At 35.1% G+C, this 22,453-nt stretch overlaps 1 protein-coding gene across 1 annotated transcript; it reads left to right on the forward strand.

The window, feature by feature from the left end:
• Positions 1-2,287: 2,287 nt before the first annotated feature.
• On the forward strand, positions 2,288-5,402 carry LOC131031013 (plasmodesmata-located protein 6). Its single transcript, XM_057962012.2, has 3 exons — positions 2,288-3,328; positions 4,060-4,188; positions 5,013-5,402. The coding sequence occupies exons 1-3, from the start codon at positions 2,590-2,592 to the stop codon at positions 5,015-5,017; spliced, it is 873 nt and encodes a 290-aa protein (XP_057817995.1). The 5' UTR covers positions 2,288-2,589; the 3' UTR covers positions 5,018-5,402.
• Positions 5,403-22,453: the final 17,051 nt, after the last annotated feature.

The raw sequence follows: 22,453 nt of genomic DNA on the forward strand, positions 1-22,453 counted from the left end.
TTTATCAATTTGTTTGTCTTTGTGTATATAGTAAATAAACAATAATAATTCAATATAAAGGCCTTCAAAGTGATATTTAGCATTGCATTTTAAATAAATGTATTCTTTATCGAGGTGTTTCACTTGGTTCATTGCTAATACATCTGGGGGTTACTAAGATTCATTGTCTATTCTATGGATAAATAGAGACTCATAAGCATCATTTTTGGTTTTGTATCAAAGCTCAAGAAGGTTGAAATTAGATCCATGATTTGAATACCTTTTAGACCTACTCCTTTTCATGACACGTTGTTTTGTTAAGGGGTTGGACTTGTCTCTCTTTCAAGTAAACCCAAATTTAGCATGCTTATCTACTAGAGATTCTCTCAACATTTGGAAAGACAAAAATTCTATTTTTTAAAGGATTTTTTGCTGATGTTAATGTCTCTCTTTGTACTCTAAAGCTATGATTTTTTGTAATCTTCTTATGTAGGTTTGAGGCACACGATAGAAAATTTGCACTTGAGGTGGCATATTGGCAAGAGATTTTGACCATTAGGGCAACACTCCTTACATTATTTCTAGATTTCCTCTAAAGGATGCCTACAAGGCCACAACTACTTTGCTAGATAAAACTATGGTACCCAGTCCCATGGATTTTAGCCCTTATGAAACAAAGATACTGTTATAAGTGGTTGGTCCCAGTTGTCTTAGTCTCCCTCTACCTCTTCTCACGAGCTTGGTGTTCTTGGTTGGCTCGACTCTAGCAAGGTTCCTTATCTAAACTTGAGCATTTCTCTAGTTCGTGCTCATAATGTTTAGAGGATAATCTTGAGGAAGAGGTTCCACTCATTGGTTAGGATTTAGTTGATGATAATCCTACCCTTGGTGATATTTGAGGGAATCCTAATGATAAAGACCCCTCTCCTAATGGAATTTCTTTAGTTGCTTAGTTTTCGTTTGAGGCATCATTAATTAACTAATGCCCCTATAATTCTATGGGGCTCATTAATTAGAGGTAGATTGGCCCTACTATTCTAAAGGGGGGTGGGAGGACCAGAGGGCCATGACCTTCTTTTCTCGGGGGTTATCCTATATCCTCCCACCCACCCCATGTGTTGACCTTGGCCCTATGACATGTTCTTGTATAAACCTGGTCTTGTCTAAACTTTGGGTGTGTCTTTTAACCATTTTTTTGTGAATTTTTTATTATTATATTTCAAATTAATTAAAAATTAGATATGTTTATTCATTAATGTGTTTATGTTTTTGTGTGTTTATAGTAAAAAAATAAATATAAAGGCCTCTGAAATGATATTTATTAGTATCTTTTAAATTAGTCTATTTTACTAGTATATATGGCAAATATTTAAATACAAACTTCTATCTAAATATTACTAATAATTTTATATATTATATTATATAAAAAATTTAAAATTATATTTTATATGGATAATTTAAAAATACTATTTTTTAAATATTATATTTCAATGTTTTTCCATAGACTATAAATTAGGTGATTTGCTTTCACATATCAATTCAATTTATATATTAATGTCTATGAAAAATTAGATTTCATATGTAGAATTGAAAGAGATATAATGTAAAGAATAAAGGCAAGTGCATAGGCATATCCTAAATATAGTAAATAAAAAGTGAACAATGTAACATAGTAAAATATGATTTGAAGATGATTCTTGAAGGTCTTAATACGATAAAAAAAAATGTGATGTATGTGAAGCCTCAAAGATCACTAACACATCTACTATATGAATTTGAAATTTACAAAAAAATTCTTTATTTATACGATAAAAAAAATATGTGACGTGTGTGAAGCCACAAAGATCACTAAGTTTACGAGGCTTCACACATCTACTATACGAATTTGAAATTTACAAAAAATTCTTTATATCATATAAACTTTAAAGTTTACTAAAAGAATCTCTCCAATAAAATGAAAAGGTAATATAAACCCTTCTAAAAGAAATGCCTCTTAAAAATCAAACATTTGAAATATTTAATCTTCATAAACGATTAAAAATTATCTTAAAAATATTTACATTTAGAAGGGTAAAAATGCCTCTTAAAATCATCTATAAAAATTAAAACATCTCCCACTTTAATCCTCATAAACAAATAAAATTTGTCTAAAATATATTCTTTTTTTAAAACTTTTCTGAAATTAATGAATTTAAAGAGGTATCTTCCCTTTAAAAAGAGCAATAGAAAATTCTTTACAAGTAAATTAAAGACAAGTCATTTCCCTTTTAATACCTCTTTTTCTTGAGTACTTTTAAATCACCTTTGTAAAATGGAAATCGCCAGGAGCGGGCGGTCGGCAGGTCGAATCTTCGTAGTATGTGGTCAAAATATATGGGTAAACAGATTCACATTCTAGTCAAAGAAGGAGCGTGCTAGTCCACTATTTTCCAATCTTTCTAACGGCTGTATACCAGTGCCCTCCGATTATAACGTGTCAATCTGGCCTACTGTAATGCAAACGGCACATGATTCAGCGAAGCATTCGGAAAAAAGAGGGTCGCCATTTTCACTGGTTTTAATAAAGGCCGCCATTGTTGAGAAGGGGGAGAAAAGAAAGAAGCCAACGAAATGGAGCGGAGGAGGAGGAACGGATGTCTTATAGTGCTGAAATTACTGTTGGTACCTCTGGTGTCTGTGTATTCGCAGAGCTTCGTATACGAAGGTTGCTCACAGGAGATTTATACAGAGGACAGCACTTACGACAACAATTTGCAGTCTTTGCTGGGGACTTTGGTGAGCCAGGCATCCAACACAAAGTACTACAACATCAGTTTAGACACATCCGGCAACGATGCAGTCTACGGGCTCTACCAATGCAGAGGGGACCTCGGCGGCAGAGATTGCCAGAACTGTATACGCAATGCTCAGAGACAAATTGCTCAGGTCTGCGTCAGGACACGCGGTGCTCGAATCCAGATGGACGGCTGTTCTTTGCACTATGATAAGGTTAATTTCTTCGGCCTGGCGGATAATAGCGTTATTTACAAGACCTGCAGCGGGAGTCAAAACGGAGGCACGGACTTTTACGCTCATCTTAACTTAGTCCTGTCGGGCTTACAGACGGGAGGCTTTATTGGCGGTAATGGCTTCCGACTGTCGAATTCTGGAGACTCGAGAACCGGTTATGTTCACGGCCTCGCGCAGTGCGAAGGCGATCTGTCTTTAACGGATTGCGGCACGTGTATGGCTGCGGCTGTGCAGAGGCTCAGGGATGTCTGCGGTAACGCCGTTAGCGGTCAGGTTTATTTGAGCAAGTGTTATGCGCGGTATTCACAGGACGCGTTTTACCGTGACAATTCTTCATCTGGTGAAATAAAAGATTTAAATTATTTTCAGTAATTCTTAGTATTTGCATTTTTTTATTATTATTTGAGGAATCCTGAATCCTGAATCCTGCTCTGTTCTGTTCTTCCTCTGGTGAAATAAAAGATTTAAATTATTTTCATTAATTCTTAGTATTTGCATTTTTTTATTATTATTTGAGGAGTCCTAAATCCTGAATCCTAAATCCTGCTCTGTTCTCTTTTTCCTGTGTTGAAATGAAAGATCAAAATTATTTTCATTAATTCTTAGTATTTGTATTTTTTTATTATTATTTAAGGAATCCTGAATCCTGCTCTGTTCTCTTCTTCCTCTGGTGAAATAAAAGATCAAAATTATTTTCATTAATTCTTAGTATTTGCATTTTTTTATTATTATTTAAGGAATCCTGAATTCTGCTCTGTTCTCTTCTTCCTCTGGTGAAATAAAAGATCAAAATTATTTTCATTAATTCTTAGTATTTGCATTTTCCTATTGTTATTTAAGGAATCCTGAATCCTGCTCAATTCCTGCTCTAAGATCAAAATTATTTTCATTAATTGTTAGTATTTATATTTTTCTATTATAATTTAAGGAATCCTGAATTCTGCTCTGTTCTCTTCTTTCTGTTGTTATTATTTAAGGAATCCTGCTCTGTTATCTTCTGTTCATTTTGTAATGTGGCACTTAGAGTTTATGTGCTAAGCTTGTAAAGGTTTGGGTTTTTTTGCAATGTAGATCATCACCATGATGACAACGACGATGACGCCGGAAAGACTGTGGCGATAATTTTAGGGCTTCTGGCTGGAGTGGCGCTCATTGTGGTTTTCCTTTCGTTTCTGAAGCAAATCTTAAAACACGGCAAAGGTAATTAAATTTTACAGTATGACAAAAGAAACCCCTATTTGCAGCCTTTGATGGTGAGGAATCTTAGAGCTGAGTGCACATCTTGCTTTCCATTGTTTGTGCGTTTTCTTTAACAATTCAAGAGAATATTTTCTTAAAAAAACAAAAGCTAGGTAAGGTCCATGTGAAAAAAGTTTGAGAGGTGTGTGATTCGTGGTCCATTGCTCAGAGAATGTAAGATTCGTTGCATTTTGTGCGTTTGTTCATCATAGCGTGCAGAGTCTGTACGCATTTTATCAATTTAGTTACTACAAATAAATTAACAGTTTATTTTAGTGTCATTCTAGAAGTAAAGATGTCTAGAAAGGATTTGTGTATTGAGCCTGCAAGTTTTTTTAGGTATGTTTGTTTATACTGATTTTCTGGCACAATATACTTCTGTAAAAAAATAGATCTTTCTCCGACACGTAGCCGTGAAATAGACCGCCATTAGAGACAAATTTGAGCTTGTTATCCTGCTGTCCACATTCATTTTGGCCCTACACCAGATCAATTTCGTATTAAATTAAACTTTACAGGACTTTTTCTTCGTTACTAAGAAATAGAGTCTTCCAGCGTTTTCTACACTGAATCATTGTTCTTTGAAAATATCGTCCGCCCGTGAATTCTGGCTTAGGGTGCTTTCTCACGACATCAATTTGGTCTCCACCTCCACCTGTCTCCATTTTCAAACGCAAGATGCGTGTGAGATTGTAATAATTTAACCAGAAATCATACTTAAACGTCCAAATCTTATCTACGTACAATTTGTCTCTTTCTAACAATTACTTTTCCTTGTATTGCAGGGTAAAATCTGCCCCGATTGACTTTGATCCAGCAGGCGACAATGCACAGCGGAGCCATTCTTTTCCAGCGGTAGAAGACAAATAGAGACATCCTGTCCAAAGTATCTGCATAATTGATTTTTATTAAATCATTGATAGCGATATGCATTCGCCTGCCTTAGAAGAAATCACGCCATGATGTCATATGCTGCAAAGCACATGGAGGGAGATCCAAAGCCACATATATTTTTTTGTAGCAGTGATTTTGGGTGTTGTCCATATTTTAGTTTATGTGCAGATGTTGTAATCAGCAAACCAGCAACTTTATGGGCCACTTGTTTCATAAAAGCCTTCCCTTTACCTTTGCTGTACGCTTTCAAAAATAATTATTCTCAATTCTCAATTTCTTTTTGGCTGAGTGCAACTTCATCTTTACCTAATGTAATCTTTTTTAGGTAATGTTCACATTCATAGAGTGCTTAATCGACGTGCATGTACGGATACCAAAACCAGTTGTTTAGTCGTCATTGGATCCTCTTTTTATTTTGTTAAAAGTCATTGTTGCGTGGGACACAGCTAGCTAATGGATAGCTCACCTATCTACTTGATAATTGGAATTGCGTAGAGACCAAAACCTTTTACAAAGGTGGGGCTAGCTGTTTTCTATCGGACCGTTGGTTGAGTCTGGAGATGCTCGTATTGTAACGATATATTTATGGACACCTGGCACCGACTTGAGGCTTATTGGTCTTTAGAAAGGGGTAATATGAATCACTGCATCGGTTCCCAATGGGTGAAGTACAAAGATTACACGTTAGAAAAGGAGGACAAGTACATGCATAGTCTAGGGTAGATTGTTTTTTTAATTTTTTAGCACACCAATTGCATCGGCGCATATGGGGAAAGGACACTCAGTTGTTGAGACGAGAACGTCACCGAGGTAAGGTTTGCTGCAGAGTGGATAGACATTATGTGGCATTCATTTCATTTCCCAAGGAATTAGATACACATGGGTAGTAAGTTGCCATTTCCCTTTTGGATGGGCTTTGCTCTTAGAGAATTAAGTGTGGGTTAGATATAACCATACCAAACCATTGATTTGCATGCACCAACCATTACTTTAGATACGGTTCTATTATCCTTTCTTGATCATTTTACAAATAGGGAAAGAGTATCAATAGTCGTTATAGTTTTAATAATCATTTATTTCTTGTTTATCCAACTTTCAATAACTAATTTCAAAGAAACAAAAAAAATGATAACTAAAAGTCCAATAATAAATTTCATATGTACTAATAGCTGCTCACTTTTTAACATTTCTGGACCATAATTGACCCATTTGTGCACGACCACTAGGATATTTGTGCACTACTACGGTATTTGTGCACTACTGCGGTATTTGTGCATAAGTATTGGCAATTTCAAGTGCACAGTCATTGGAGCATCTTTAAGTAAGTATTGGGTGACACTTTGAAATGTGTACTTTTTGACACTTGCACAATGGATCCCATTCGTTACTATTTGGAAGCTAGAACAATAACTATAAACAATTAAGTCACATATGAAGACAACAAAGTAAAATCGTCGAAATCTAATGTATCGTTTAGGATTTGTGGATGTGAAAAATTAGCTATAATGGCTATTCTAGGGGTGAAAATTTAATTCAAAGAAATAGTGGCATTGCTCTTCACTTTATCATTAGTCTTGCTTATCAAGGAAATAGTAGATGAGGCAAACTACTTGAATTCTAGTTTTTAGATGTTAGAAATGTTATTTATAAAATTCATGAGAGGATTTTGTTAAGGTTATATTTCATGTATGTTTCACACATTGAGATATGTTTTAAGTCATTTTAGAATATGCCATTTGGGTGATCTATAAACAAGTATCTACCTTTCAACACAATTTTTTTGGAGTGTTATTCTAAAGGTGATCTTATATTCCAATTATCTCATGTGGGTATAATTCTCATTCTTGAAGTTTGTTTTATGTTTGTTCTTGAATGATATGGTAGTTCAACAATAAAAGGTTTTATGGTGCAAGCATAACTTTGACAATTGTAATTCTTTGGATGCAATCTTGGGCATGTGTTGATCCAAATTAAAAATTTGGTGGACAGTAAGTAGCAAAAAAACCTATAAAAGAGATTATGTAAAAAACAATATTAAACAACAAATTTGTAAAAGAGATGCATGCCTTTGTTAAACTACTTCATTATCTTCAAATTTGAATGTTTATACATTTGCATAAAATATCAATAGTCACTACATCCCTTGGACTTTGAAATGAACGGCTAGATGGGGACAAATAACTAACAAAATTGAGAAGTACAAAAAAACTATAGTAAATTTTGTTCCCCAACTTGGCAGGATCATAGCTCCACTTGTTGTGCAGAAATTCTTCTTTTTATCGTTGGAAAGATCTCTAAGAGATCTAGTTTGAGTTTCTTTGAATGTGTTGATCTTCGAGTTTGCACTCTCGGAGACAACCTTATGGGAAGTTTAGTGAATGAGGTACTTAGTGTGCTTCACTAAACAACCTTCTAGATTTCAAAAGCCAACTCTTTGTATATTATGGGGATGGAAAGGGGAAGGAAGAAAGACTCTTGAGAAAACTAATTTAAACGCAGGATGCCAAAAGACTATAAAGATTTAGGAACTTGAAACAAAATGAAGAAACATACATTTCTATAACCTGGGCACATAATAACATTACTTCTCCATTGATAGAAAGAGAACAAAACATATAAGGTCACTTTGACACATAAAACAATATTTAGATCGTTCTGTGAGATGCATCTATTAACGCTAAATGGGAATACACATTTCTTTATTACTTTCAAATATGACTCATTTAAATTTTATATTTGTTGAATTCAAACAAAATAGCTTCAAATTATAATAATAGATATATATCAATGGAGAGTAACCACTCATGATTCAAGATCAATATCTTAAAAATAAAAATTATAAGAACTAAAATCATAGATAATGTAAAATACTCACTTGCACATAGAATTTCAAGCATTCACCTGAAAGATTAAGAACAAATAGAAAGGAAGTTTAGGCACAGTTTGATATGTTTTCCTCTTTCATTGCATCAATTGAAATTAAAGTATGAGTATCATAACAAAGTCTCTTAAAACATTAAATTCACATAGCGAACTACTAATCCTTCATAATCTAAATCCCTTTCTATCAAAACATGAAAACTTATAGAATCCGAAATCCTAGATCCCAAAGCTCCTTGAAAACAGAAAGATTCCCACATGCTAATGTGTGGAAAGATCTCCTTGATTTATATTGCAACCACTTTCATTAACGATTTTTGCCTCATCATGAATAATTTATTGTGCATTTGATGAAACACCAGTTGCATCTTCATGATCATTCTATTGCAATGATCCTCAATGCAGAAGGTTGCACCATGTGAACAAGTTGTTGGCTCCACTTAATTATCTACTCATTTTCAGGCAACATGGCAAACTGGCGGATCTTTATTCTCTAACTTCTCCTTCAATATCCCAAATTTTTGAGATATCAATACATTGCAACACTTCAAGACCTTCCGAAATTAAGATCTTTTTTTTAAAGAAATAAATGCATGATATGGACAAGTGGCAGCTGCACACGATTCTGGAAAGATCGCTATACCAAAAGTTTTCACAACCTCCGCTAGCTTAACATGTGCCAAAGTGACATACGATCCATCTATCCACCTCCAAAAATGCTTAATAAAACATATGAGGAAAGAAAAGTGAAAAGAAAGATATCAAAAAAACAATAATATCGAAACCAAGAACATCATGTAGATGAGTCTACAGATTTGGCGACTCTATGGGTTCCTCCCTCCCGAGAAAAATAGCTCAGCATTTTTGGTTTTGCACAAAAAAATTTTGCAACAAAAAAAGGCTACAACTTTGTAAGAGCAGACTATAAAGGCAACCAATATGTATCAGATGGCGGAGAATAAAATTGAAGTGCCCTATGAGATTTATCCAATTCGATCACTTATTTGAAAGGGATATTTGTCGTTATACACAAAGCAGTCTCCATATGAAAATGCTATCATGCTAAGGGATGAATAACTTGCTCAATCTGCTACTCTTGGGGTCAGATTTGGATGAATAACTTGCTCAATCTGCTACTCTTGGGGTCAGATTTTACTCTTGTTGTCTTTGCTCCAACAATTGTCCCATTTGCTCTTCATTGAGGACATTCCCATCTAAAAGGAAAGGGGTGTTGGCATGTTGGCATAACTGATGGAGATGATGGTGTACCGGTAAAGGACTGTTGGTGATGATATAATTATGATATGATGCTTGATGATCAGTTATTTGTGTTGTCATTGATGGCAACCATATTTGTCCATGTTTGTTTATGCTTGGTATATCATCTAAGTCTATTGGTTAAGTCTAACCGATAATGGATTGAATTGAATTGAGTTGGAAAGCAAAACTGCCAAGTGACAGTGAACCGGTAAGCAGGAACATAGAAGGAGATGGTTGCGGTAGTGATCCATGTTGAGTCAGGTGTTGCGAGTTGAAATGTGTGCTTATGACATCATATGAGTCTATGACATGAACGACATTATGTTTGGAGAACCAGAAGTCATGTTTGTAATTGACTTTTGTATAATTAGGTAGGGTTTGAGAATCGGTAACAAGATCTTTGACTGGTGATGTTTTATGGTTCGATGGTGATTCTTTTCATGTTCATAAGTTGATGATGACGTGTTAGAATCCATGTGAAGAGATAAGATGTTGTTTTGGTGCATACAAGGATCAAATTTTTTAGGAAGCAACGAAGTGCTTAGCATAATGTGTTAAGGGTTTGACAACTTATCAGATCGATGTGTGGTGATGAGTTATGATCATTCAACGACCCTTTAATTGTCTTGTAATTTATTGTAATGATCTGTAATGATTTGTAATGATCTGATATGATCTATGATGTAGATTCATTATAGGTTAGGGTTTTGTAACCGACCTAATTGTAAAATGTATTTAGGTTGAGTTTGAGAAGGTTGAGTGTGTTGGTGATCAGAGAAGTGTGTGTGTGTGTCGAACTAGATTGAGATGTCTGCATGAGAGAAGCAGATTGGAACTGTCAAGGATCTGTAATAGCAAGCTATGAAGTGTTGAGTCCAAATCATTTATTTGTTGTTTCCTAACAATTGCAACAACTTTAAAATCCCTTAACTAGGTAGGTCCTATCAGGCCTGATCTTCTAAATCCCTTCACTGGGTGGCTCATTAATTTGGGTTTAAATCCTCTAATGAGGTTACTCCTAACAGGGTAAAGCTCCTAATAGAGCTAAGTTGTAAAAGCCTTTGACCGGGTGACTCCTAACAGGGTTTTCTCTTAACCGGGCATTGTTGTAAAGCTCCTAACTGGGCTAGGCTCCTAACACGATGCATTCCAAAAGAGTGCAAATTTTGTGGGTTCCAATTCCCACCATTGTTTTTCCCATTTGGGTTTCCACACGAAAAATCTTTGTGTTTATGTTGTGGATGGATTGTTAAGTTGTTCATTTGATGTCTTTACTATATTTGCTTGAATATGAACACTTAAGTTGCTATTGGTAATGTTTTGGTGAATTTGAATTAAGTGATTGTTTGATTAGCTACTGGTACTAGTTATGAACTATTTTGTGCAATATTTTGCAGATTGGTGAAAAGTTTCAGTTTATCCTTATTACTGATTCACCCCCCCTCTCAATAATAATCAGATCCTCACAATAACAAGGGGAAGGGAGACCCAACAAGATTAATTGATCTATTTTATTTTTTATTTGTAACATGCCATGGTTAAGAGACTCAAGACATTATTTTCCCTGCATGTTCGTTGCGTGACAATAAATTTATTTTCTCTACGGGCAACTAACCTTCTATCACCAATATCAGCAGCAACCAAAGCACTATTGTCTTTCACATATATTTTTTCAATAAGCAATTTAGACTCAAGGACTTTTGGTGCAATGGATTGCAACATCTATTCAACCAACATCTATTTTCAACCTTTGAGCATTGTCAAGGTATTTCAAGGCTGTTCGTAGTGAAGTGGCAACAACCTTAATCTTCTCCTAGTATGAAACATACAAATATTGAAGAAGAGAGATAAATATTGGTTGTCAAATAGGAGTAGCCAGTTTGTTCTACAAATTCTGAATTTTCGAATCTCTTTCCTTAAGTTCATCTTTTACCTTGACAATTTCTATAAAATAAACAACATTTTCTTGGCTCATATTAGTTAACTCTTTAGTTCTTGCTTCTATAGAAAACTCTACTGTTTGGTTATTCCATTCTATTTCATCAATAAGGGATCAACCAACTTGCAATTCCTGCTTTGGAAGTTGTAATTACTCACTCAACTCCTCTTTATCCTTCTTTTATGTTGCGTAGGCAATTTTTACTTCATTCATTTCTGCATACAACTTAACCTTTTCAACTTGAGTTTTAGAATCATTGCAAATGTCGTTTCTTTGTGGTCTCTCCTTAACTCATTAATTTCTAATTGCATAGCCTTGAGTTCCACTTCCTTTGCTCGTATGGTAAGCTCCATATTTCCCACTTTTTCCTCCCATTTGACATGTGTCCATGCCAGCTTAAGATAATCAAATGTCACTACTTTTGTGTTTCTTTCATGAATTCCACCTTGTCCTAAGGACGAGTTGCACCCATACCAATTCCAACTACATGGACAATATAATTTTCTGGTGACCACATTAGGTATCTTTGAAGCAATCGACACTATGCATTGATCTTCATCAAACACAATATCCATTTTTGAGGAAGCAAGCTTGTTCGCATCCTTGTGTGACATCCTCACCTGTTACATCCATGGTGGACACACACACACACATACATACATATATGTATATGTATATTTACATACACACATACAAGCATATATATATATATGCATACATATATATATATATATATACATAAATATATATATATATATATACATACATATATACATACATACACACATATATATATATATATATCATGTATGTATGTATGTAAATATACATATACATATATGTATGTATGTATGTATGTATGTACATACATACATACTATAATGGGGGAAAATTGATTTGACAATTTGCAACATAGGAGAGAGAAATCATCAAATCAATTTCGCTTGGGAAAACCTTTACATTCAAAAGAGGGAGGGGAATCCATTAGATCCAATCCTAAATGAGACAAGGATTGAATACTGAGTGGATTGGATTGATTTGGTTTTTTCTCTTTTGTAAGTTGAATTGTTAAAATAAGTAGAATGTTGAAATTGAAAACAAAATATGTGGAAATAGTGAGTTAGAGGTTCAGGATTCCGTCATGCACCTAGATTTGAGTAATATGAGCGGATTCAGAACTGTCCTGTGAAAACTGCCAAAAATAGCAGGGATCGAGTGCAGGGACTAGGATGCCCCCTCTTGGTCCTCTAAAATTTTTGATCATCGGAAAGGGTTTTTCTATCTCTATGTCTAAAGCTTATTTCCAAAAGTATAGTCGTGCACCTATTTCCTGCACACAGAAGGAAAGGGAAATGTGTTGGGAATAGGGGTTTGCCTAAGTCAAACCCCGATTGAGGAATCAACCTTGAATGCAATATTACAAATAGTGAAGTAAATAATGAAAAGGTATACCTTAGATCTGCAATAATACTTTGCTTCTTGAATGTAATCACATATGTTGTATGAAATGACATGAACATGACAAAACCCTAACACACACACATGCTTGCAAATGAATGATGTAATGTTGCTCCAATGAAGAATACACAACCTTGAAGAATGCTTGAATGCCTGATATAGTCTCTTTTCCTTCTCCACCTTGCTCGCTTATATGCTCCTTATGCTTGTTATCATTCTATCCTCTTATCACGCTCTATCAAAATGAGAGAGGGACACCTCCTTATATACTTGCCTATTGTCAAACATTCCAATTTTATGACATGGGCTGACATGAGAAATTGTTTTCCCGCTCAAATTTGAGATAGGGCCCAGGGGCCAAAATGGGCTCCAATTAGGGAGGACCAGGGCTTGGTGCCCTGTTCCTACCGCAAATTGGGTCAGGAATAAGGGGCTATGCAAGGTGCAAGATGGAAAAATGAAGCTTGGTTGAATGGGGGAGGCACAAATAGGTCTCGATCAAGCGTGAGTATGAGACCGCTAGGGTGAGGGCTCTAAATGTGGTCAAAATTTTAAAGGGTGCAATTTTAGGACGCTACACATACATACATGCATGCATGCATACATACTATATATATAAAACTAAAAGAATAATAAATAAAATAGTTGTCAAATGAATTTAATAAGGTAGATAGCTACAATATGGGCACACTGGGAAACATTAATGGGAGTATGGTGCTTGCATGGGCACTACATAAAGGTATGGGACTCCATAACCTTTACCTACATTTCTCTAGTCTATGTAAATATGGAGTTTTAAGAGATTATGGGGAACGAAAAAAAGGGGATTGGAGATATGGGAGGGACAAAAAGCAAAAAGAGCATGAAAATGGGAGCTTCAAAGCAATGAAGAGACCCATGTGTAGGCACCAAGAAGGCATAGAGGGAAGAAAGGGATCTCAAATAAAAAGGGAACATTCAGGAGTCACTATGGAGGTAGGAAACAACCAAAAGTCACTGTGGAGAAAGGAAAAAGGTTGTGGAGTTGAGCTTTACAAATGCCATTTGTATTTTCTTGAGAGTTTCTAAAGCCTTTAGCCTTCTCAATAAATCCATTATTTTTGCATGCATCTTTCAATGCTATCTAGGAGCGCACATTTATTTGAGATTATCTGACATACAGTTCACATGCCTTGTTTATGACTCTAGACATTTTTCATACATGTCCATTTACTACATCTGATAAAAGTCCCCTACCTTATGTTTTGATGGATGCCCATACTGTAAGGAAGTTAAGTAGCGGAACAACTTCCTACACTAACCTTGAGAGGAGGGTAATGCAAAAACTTTTACAGATCATTACAACAGTTACAGAAAATAGAAATAGATAAAATAACATTCAAACCATAACATGGTGATTTTTGTGGGGAAAACCCTTTCGGGAGGAAAATCCCACAATCTAAAAGCCGGCCAATATATTATTCAACAATAAAAAAATAGATTACAATATACTTGCAGAGAAAGCTCTTCAGAGGATTACCACTAATCAAAGATTCAAAGGTAACTCAATAGCTATAAGACTCTTACACACAACCTCTATCTCACGCACCTCATATACAGGAGATACAATACAAAAAACTGTCAAACGGTATTACAAAACCATGGGCTAAAACCACCCAATAAGGTGTAGTTGACCTTATCTCCCTTCTAGATTCCCTATGACGTGTCCCTCCCTTTTTATAGCTCATAACTTGAGAACACTGTGTCCTATTGACGAACCGTTTGAAGAGACGAAAAGCTCGTGAAGTGCTCTATTGCCTCATAAATCGCTACACCATTTATGCCCACTTTTCAAGGCATTTCAGGGCCTCTAAATTCCTCAAAATCAAATTTAAACCTTTCATTGGACCCCTCCAAAACATAAAGTTTAATATCTTCAAAGCTAGTTGTGATCTTGCGACGTAACTTTATCGGAATGCTTATCTAGCCAACCAGAAGCTTCCGGGAGAATCTTGAACCATTTCGTGCTGAAATGAAAACTTACTATAAATAGTAATCTCATGTAAATGCAAGGTTGAGACACCATTTTCCCAACAAATCTACCACTTTTTGAACACCTTGCAAGAGCAAAGGGAGTATCAACACAATAAATCGATTGTTAGGGGCCATGGGGCCCATAGACTTTGAGCACCATCTAAACTTCTCTGTGCTCACAACCTTAGTTAAAGAATACAAAATTCATCAAAGTTTCTACCTTAACCAGCTTCACCTTTCCATCTTCGACCATATCTCTGACAAAATGATACTGAACATCAATGTGCTTGGTCTGGGCATCAAATGTCAGGTTCTTAGCTAGGTAGATCGCACTCTGACTGTCATAGCTCCTTGTGTTATTCCCATGTCTGAACACAGTCTCTTAAGCTAAATGGCCTCTTTACAAGTATGAGTAGCTGCCATATACTCTGCTTTAGTAGTGGACAAAGCAACCATAGCCCGTCGCTTACTCATCCAACCAATTGCACCACCAACTAAAGTAAATACATAAGCACTTGTGGATCTTTTGCTATCAATATCACCTGCCCAGTCTAAATCCATATAACCATGAATATAAAGGGAAATCACATCTCCAACTGAATTACCATGATAACACAAAGAATACTCTAAGGTACACTTCAAATATCTGAAGACTCTTTTTATTGCACCCCAATGAACTGTACCAAGATTAGACATATATCTGGACAGAACTCCCTCTGCTTGGGAAATGTCTGGTCTAGTACAGACCATAGCATACATCAAACTTCCAACTGCACTTTGGTAAGGCACTCTACTCATGTCTTCTATCTTTGATGGGGATGTAGGACAATCTGCAACAAATAATTTTATTCCAACTATAAAAGGAACACACAATGGTCTACAATCTTGCATGTTGAACCTCTATAACACTGAATTCACATACTTACTTTGGCCTAGCCATAGTTTTATGTTCACTCTATCTCTTCTAATTTCCATCCCAAGAATGTGTTTTGTTGCACCAAGATCTTTCATTTCAAATTTAGCAGTGAGTTGAGACTTTAGTTCTGAAATCATACCTTTCCCTTTACTAGTGAATAACATATCATCAACATACAATGCAATGTACAAGAAATGATCACCATCAGATTTATAATAAACATAGTAATCTGATTTAGAATGTTCAAATCTCAAACTCAACACATATGTATCAAATTTCTGGTACCACATCCTAGGACTCTGTTTGAGGCCATACAAGGATTTCTTTAATTTATAGACCAAATTACCTTTACCTTTCACCACATAGTGCTCCGACTGTGTCATATAAATATCCTCCTCTAAATCACCATGAAGGAAAGCAGTTTTCACATCCATTTGCTCAACCTCTAAATCATAAGAAGCAACAACAGAAAGCAAAAATCTAATGGATGTCATTTTGGCAACATGAGAAAATATCTCACCATAATCAACACCTTCAACCTGAGAGTAGCCTTTTGCAACCAAATTTGCTTTATACTTCTTAATGCTTCCATTCAAACCAATATTTTTCTTGAACACCCATTTGCAACCAACAAGCTTTCGTCCTTCAACCAATGGTACAAGATCCCATGTATCATTCTTTTCAAAGTTGTCATTTCTTCTTCTTCCATAGCAATCTTCCAGGATTCTGCATCATTCATACCTAATGTCTCTTCTACAGATTTTGGTTCATCCACATTAGTATTCAAAGCAAAAATACATCTCCAATCATCAAGTGAATACCTTTCAAGTGGTTGTCTATGTCTCGTAAACTTTGAACAAGCTAAGTTGGAGGTTCTTCCTCCTCTTTTGAAGATTCAGAGCTAGACGAGCTCTCCTCAACTTCTTGCCTATCTAGGGGTCTTGATTCAACTCTTTTAGGTGTAGAAGGAAATTGAATCACATCTTCCTTTTTATTCTGTTATGGCTGTAATGTAACAGAAGGAGACTTAATTTCTCTAAAAATAACACTTATACTATGAATTACGTTTTGTGCAATAGGGTCCCAAATCTTGTATCCTTTCACACCATAACTATACTCGATGAAGATACATTTCACAACCTTGTTCTCCAACTTTGTCCACTTCTCCTTTGAAAATGTGCATATGCCTCACAACCAAAAACTCTAGGATGTCTTAATGAAGGCTTGTGACCCGACCATGCTTCCATAGGTGTTTTATCAACAAGGGCTGATGTAGGAAACCTGCTAATCAAGTAGTAAGAAGTGGCAATAGCTTCAACCCAAAACTTTTGTTCTAGACCAACACCACTCAGCATACTCCTATCCTTCTCCATCAGTGTCCTATTCATTGTTTTTGCAACTACATTTTGCTGTAGAGAATATGGATTTGTCTTTTGTCTGTTAATGCCAAAATATTTACACAATCTATCAAAATCATTAGAGCGAAATTCACCGCCATTGTCAGTCCTTAAATTTTTAATTTTCTTTCCAATCTGCAACTCAACCATTGCTTTAAATTCTTTAAATCGAATTAAAACTTTAGATTTACTCTTTAGAAAATATGCCCATGTCCTACTAAAATCATCAATAAATGAAAGATAATATGTGGATTTTCCAATCGAAGGAACATGTACATGACCAAACACATCCGAATGAATAAGATCCAAAACACCACAAGTTTTATGAGAACTCAAGTAAAACTAAACGCGGTTTTATTTTCCATAAATGCAATGCTCACATAAATCAAAGTCAAGATTACAATAATTAAAACCTTCAACAAGGTTTTAATTTTTGAAGGTCCTTAGACCCTTTTCTCCAATGCGGCCAAGCCTCTAGTGCCATAAGATAGTCTTCTTTGCAGGTAACTTTGCTTCAAAAGAAAGAGAACCCTTAGGTGCCCAAAAGCCATTTCCATCTGCTGAAGGTGAAACCCTCAAATATTCCATAGATTTACTTTTTGAAGAAGTGCTATTACACTCAACAGTGCATGCGTCTAGCTTATACAAAGTGTCAAACCTGACACCTCTAGAAATTACCATAGCACCCTTAATCATCTTACATCCTGCTTCAGAAAAGACTACCTGTAGACCCGCATCTATCAGTTTGCTCATAGATAACATATTTCATTTTAAACCATGGATCTACAACACACCATTAATCCTTTTTATTCTACCATTAGAAAACTCGATTCTAACTTTACCTTGAGCAACAATGTCTAAATGTGAATCATCACCCAAGTACACCTTACCTCCATTAAATTCTTCATATTAAGAAAACCAATCTCTATTGGCAGTCATATGAAAAGATGCACTTGAGTCAATTAACCAGGCATCATTACCTACATGAGTCACCAAAGTTGCAATAAATGCATCACCATCTTTCTTCTCGGACTCTAAATCAGAATCAATATTCTTCTTTTTCTTCTTTGCAGTCCTTATGGATGTGACCTAGTTTACTACAATTCCAGCAAATGACTTTGGACTTTACATGAGATTTCGATCTCTCTCTCGATTTGGACTTATCGCGCTTCTCATTATTCTTGCCTTTCTCCTTAGGTTTTCCACGAACAGTTAGGGCTTCCTTCAAACTGTGGGATACTTTCCTTCGTATCTCTTCACCAAGTAGGGCACCTGCCACATCTACAGACTTCAAAACAACAGAAGTACTACCAATAGCCATAACAAGAGAATCCCACGAATCAGGCAAAGAACAAAGCAAGATCTAACATTTCCCCTCTTCATTTATCTTAACACCGACAGATACTAATTCAGCCATCGACATATTGAATGCTTCCAGGTAGTTTGCAACTCATACACCCTCTTCCATCTTCAAGGAATATAATTTCTTCCTCAAGAAGGTCTAATTTAATAAAGATTTTTCTTGATATATTTCACCAAGTTTAGTGCATAACTTCTTTGCGTTGTTTTCTTCGTAGACATTGATCAGTGCAGAGTCTTCTAGGCACAATCTGATTAGACCCTTGGATTTTTGGTCAATAACATCATACTGAGCTACCACAGTAGGATCTGAGGGCCTTTGGACATTTACATCAACAACATCCCATAGATCTCGATCTATTAGCAGATCTTCCATCTTCAGCTTCTACATCTCAAAATTTATTCCATTAAATTTCTCCACCTCTATTTTCCCTGACGAACTTGCCATCTGAAAATTCCTGCAACAAGATCAAAAAGTGTCTTCTACAAAATCTCCCACTCAAATCTAGATTAGTTCAAAAAACCTAACAACCCACAACTGAAACCAAAGGTGATCAAGCTCTGATACCACTTGTAATGAAGTTAAGTAGCGGAACAACTTCCTACACTAACCTTGAGAGGAGGGTAATGCAAATTTTTTTATAGATCGTCACAACAGTTACAAAAAATAGAAATAGATATAATAACATTCAAACCATAACATAGTGATTTACATGGGGAAAAAACTTTTGGGAGAAAAAATCTCAGACTCCAAAAACTGCCCAATATATTATTCAACAATAAAAAAATAGATTACAATATACTTGCAGAGAAAGCTCTTCGTAGGAGTACCACTAATCAGAGATTCAAAGGTAACTCAATAGCTATAAGACTCTTACACACAACCTCTATCTCACGCATCTCATATATAGGAGATACAATACAAGAAACTGTCAAACGATATTACAAAACCATGGGCTAAAACCACCCAATAAGGTGTAGCCAACCTTATCTCTCTTCTAGATGCCCTATGATGTGTCCCTCCCTTTTTACAACTCATTTATGTGTTTGATGTATTTTATATCCTATTTCAGGAGTACAAACTTTTGGAGGCCATAACTTGAGAACCATGTGTCCTATTGACAAACCGTTTGTAATATCGAAAAGCTTGCGAAGTTCTCTATTGCTTCATAAATGGCTATGGCATTTACGCCCACTTTTTAGGGTGTTTCAGGGCCTCTAAAGTCCTCAAAATCAAATTTAAACCTTTCATTGGACCCCTCCAAAATGAAAAGTTTAATATCTTCAAAACTAGCTATGATCTTGCAATGTAACTTTATCGGAATGCTTATCTAGCCAACTAGAAGCTTCGGGGAGAATTTTGCATCATTTCTTGTTCAAATGAAAAGTTACTATAAATAGTAACCTCATGGAAATGCAACGTTGAGACACCATTTTCCTAACACATACCCTATTCTAAAGCTCTTGTATTTGCACAAGAAGAAATATGTAGGCTAAGGGTTGTGGAAAGGGCTTTACCCTAGCCATCAACATTTGTTTGGAAGTTTTAGAAGCTTATCCATCTATACCCCTTTGTGAATATCCTACAACATTGTAAGCTCTAAGACATTGCAATCTTGGAGTCAATATTTTTGAGATAAGAGTAGATTAATGACTACAAATTTGGAGGAAGGTACAAGCAAGATTAAAGAGGCCAATCACAAAGAGATAATAAGCAAACTGTAAGAGGAGCATATGGAGGAAGCTTTGTGTGGAAACTACAAATGGGTTCACAACAATTTGTGCCATGATGACAACAAGACCATATGAATAAGTATGGTTTTATTTATCATTCTATTTATATTATAGCCCCATTCTAGCACATTCAAATAAAATACTAAAGAAAACAATGGCCAGTACAAAGATAGTTATACTGTTGCAATCAAATTCATTGTGAAAGTTGAATGTTTGCTATTACTTCTAAATTTAGAGCTAAGAGATGTCACATAAAAAAGCTATCTAGTTTGGAAGCTTCAATAAATGAATAATTAAAAGTTATTAAAAATGTGGAAGCAAACCTAATACACATGTGGTACTTGACAAAATATTTTAAAAAATATTGGATTAAGTAATTGATGTTGTTGAATATGGGAATTAAGTAGCATTTGTATAAAAAACTTTGCATCCATGTAGAGAAAATAAGAATCTTTATAGGTGGTCAAAATCTCTTAACCAATAGTTTATTCTCTCTCAAATTAGATAACCTTAAAGTTATATTGAGAATGACCTAAGTTGAATTTGAATTTCTATCCTTCAACTTTAGGGCATATCAAATTTGTAGTTCCTATTTGGTAATAAAAGAACATTCACACATTGTGAAAACACCAAACTAGTGGTGTCCTTAAGTAAGACAAGATATTTTCACATATATGTATTATTTTGGAAATATCTTTAATTATGAATAATATTATTTAATGAAATATACATTGTTATCAAGATGTTTGTGAGTTGAGTAGAGATTAATTGTGAACATGGTCCTAGATTGGCATGTACGAAGGGATGGAGATATCTTGAATGAAAATGAACAGCATTATGTTTTAGACAATTCTTGTAATATCTTGTTAATCATGGGAAGAAATGAGGCACCACAATTATACTTACTATAGGAAGATTATTTTAATCTTGGTACGCAATTAATCTATTTATGGAGGTGGCAATTCATTTTCATATATTAGGCCCTCAAACATGATGCAATGCTTAGGAATTCTATTGAGACCCTCAAGTCATTAGCAAGGATAAGCTATAATAAGGGTACAATAGTGTGACACTATTTTTATTTATGGTTTATCATTTTATACCTTGAGTGAGGGTTGATAGATCCTACTTAGTAAAAGATTGGTGTAAATTGAAACAATCTTTTGAGCTTATACTAAACTATTAACCTAGTTCGATATAATGGTTAAATGATAAGAGGCGAAATAATAGAATATGTTCATGATACTTAGTCCCATTAAGCCATGTAGTGTAATATGGCAATATTTTATTTCATACCAAAATTGTTCGATGGTCATCACTTTAAACATATTAGTATTATTATATGGTTGCATCACAAGACATGTGATATAGTGGTGCTTAAGAATTATGTGCAAATGAATCAATATGTTAAAACTAATAACAAGGAAATGCCACCATGATATAAATGGAAAATTTGATAGATACATGCTTGGTGTTATTATTGGGGTACTATAAGTTGTAAGATACTCTTGATGCATGAGTATTAGGGAAACAAAATTTATAGGTTCAGGTTATTAATGTTATCAATATTATTGAGTGTATATCATTACATGATTCTCTAATGGATATAGAGGTATAAACTATCTTGTGTGTAACTCAAGTTCATGCCTTAACAAAATTGGTAATTAATGTGTTAGGTATTTCAATCATTTACATAATTTTTGTAAAGGCTTTATAGTATTACAAAATTATTGACTCCTTGAGTATAACACTTGCTATAGTGAATCTATTATGTAAGTATTCAATGAAAGTGAATTCCCATGTGTTGGGTAAACCAAGGTAATTTTATGTTGAGTAATAAGCATAGCCTTATGTTGATAAGATAACCTCGGTCATTCGAGTTGGTTTATGAGTGACACTAGGAAGAGTTTGATTCAAGATCTCAATATCTTCAACATAAGTGTTGTAGTGCGGGTTACTAAATGGCTTTAGAATTTCCTATTTGTCATTAAGAACTAATGACTAGTGCGAATCATTTCAGTGAACTTTGTTTGGGTAAGAACTAGTACCTAAGGGAAACCTTGACAGAATCTTGGTTATGATAACCTGAGTGTAGGTATCCTTGAGAGACCTTGTAAGGAGAACTATGTGTGACTTTAACCCATTTGGAAGTGGAAACATAGGCAGTCCTTGGGCGAAGGATTCCCATAAGATGTCAAGCTCATAGGGGTAGGGTCTAGGGGGAATAACTCCAAGGTTTGGGGTTGTTCCTAACTTGTCGACCTTTCCTCTTTAGTTGGCTTAAAATGAGGCCGAATATATATCCTATATTTAATATATATCATGTATTTGAATTATGAGTTGATAAGTTAAAGGGTAGACTACCTTATAGTCGAT

Source organism: Cryptomeria japonica, chromosome 3, assembly GCF_030272615.1.
Source record: "Cryptomeria japonica chromosome 3, Sugi_1.0, whole genome shotgun sequence".
Classification (NCBI taxonomy): Eukaryota; Viridiplantae; Streptophyta; class Pinopsida; order Cupressales; family Cupressaceae; genus Cryptomeria; species Cryptomeria japonica.

Bases quoted from the DNA above. Each gene is read 5' to 3' on its own strand.
- LOC131031013 (XM_057962012.2), top strand. From the start codon at position 2,590: ATGGAGCGGAGGAGGAGGAACGGATGTCTTATAGTGCTGAAATTACTG. The intron at 3,329-4,059 runs GTGAAATAAAAG...TTTGCAATGTAG, and splicing joins CCGTGACAATTCTTCATCTG to ATCATCACCATGATGACAAC.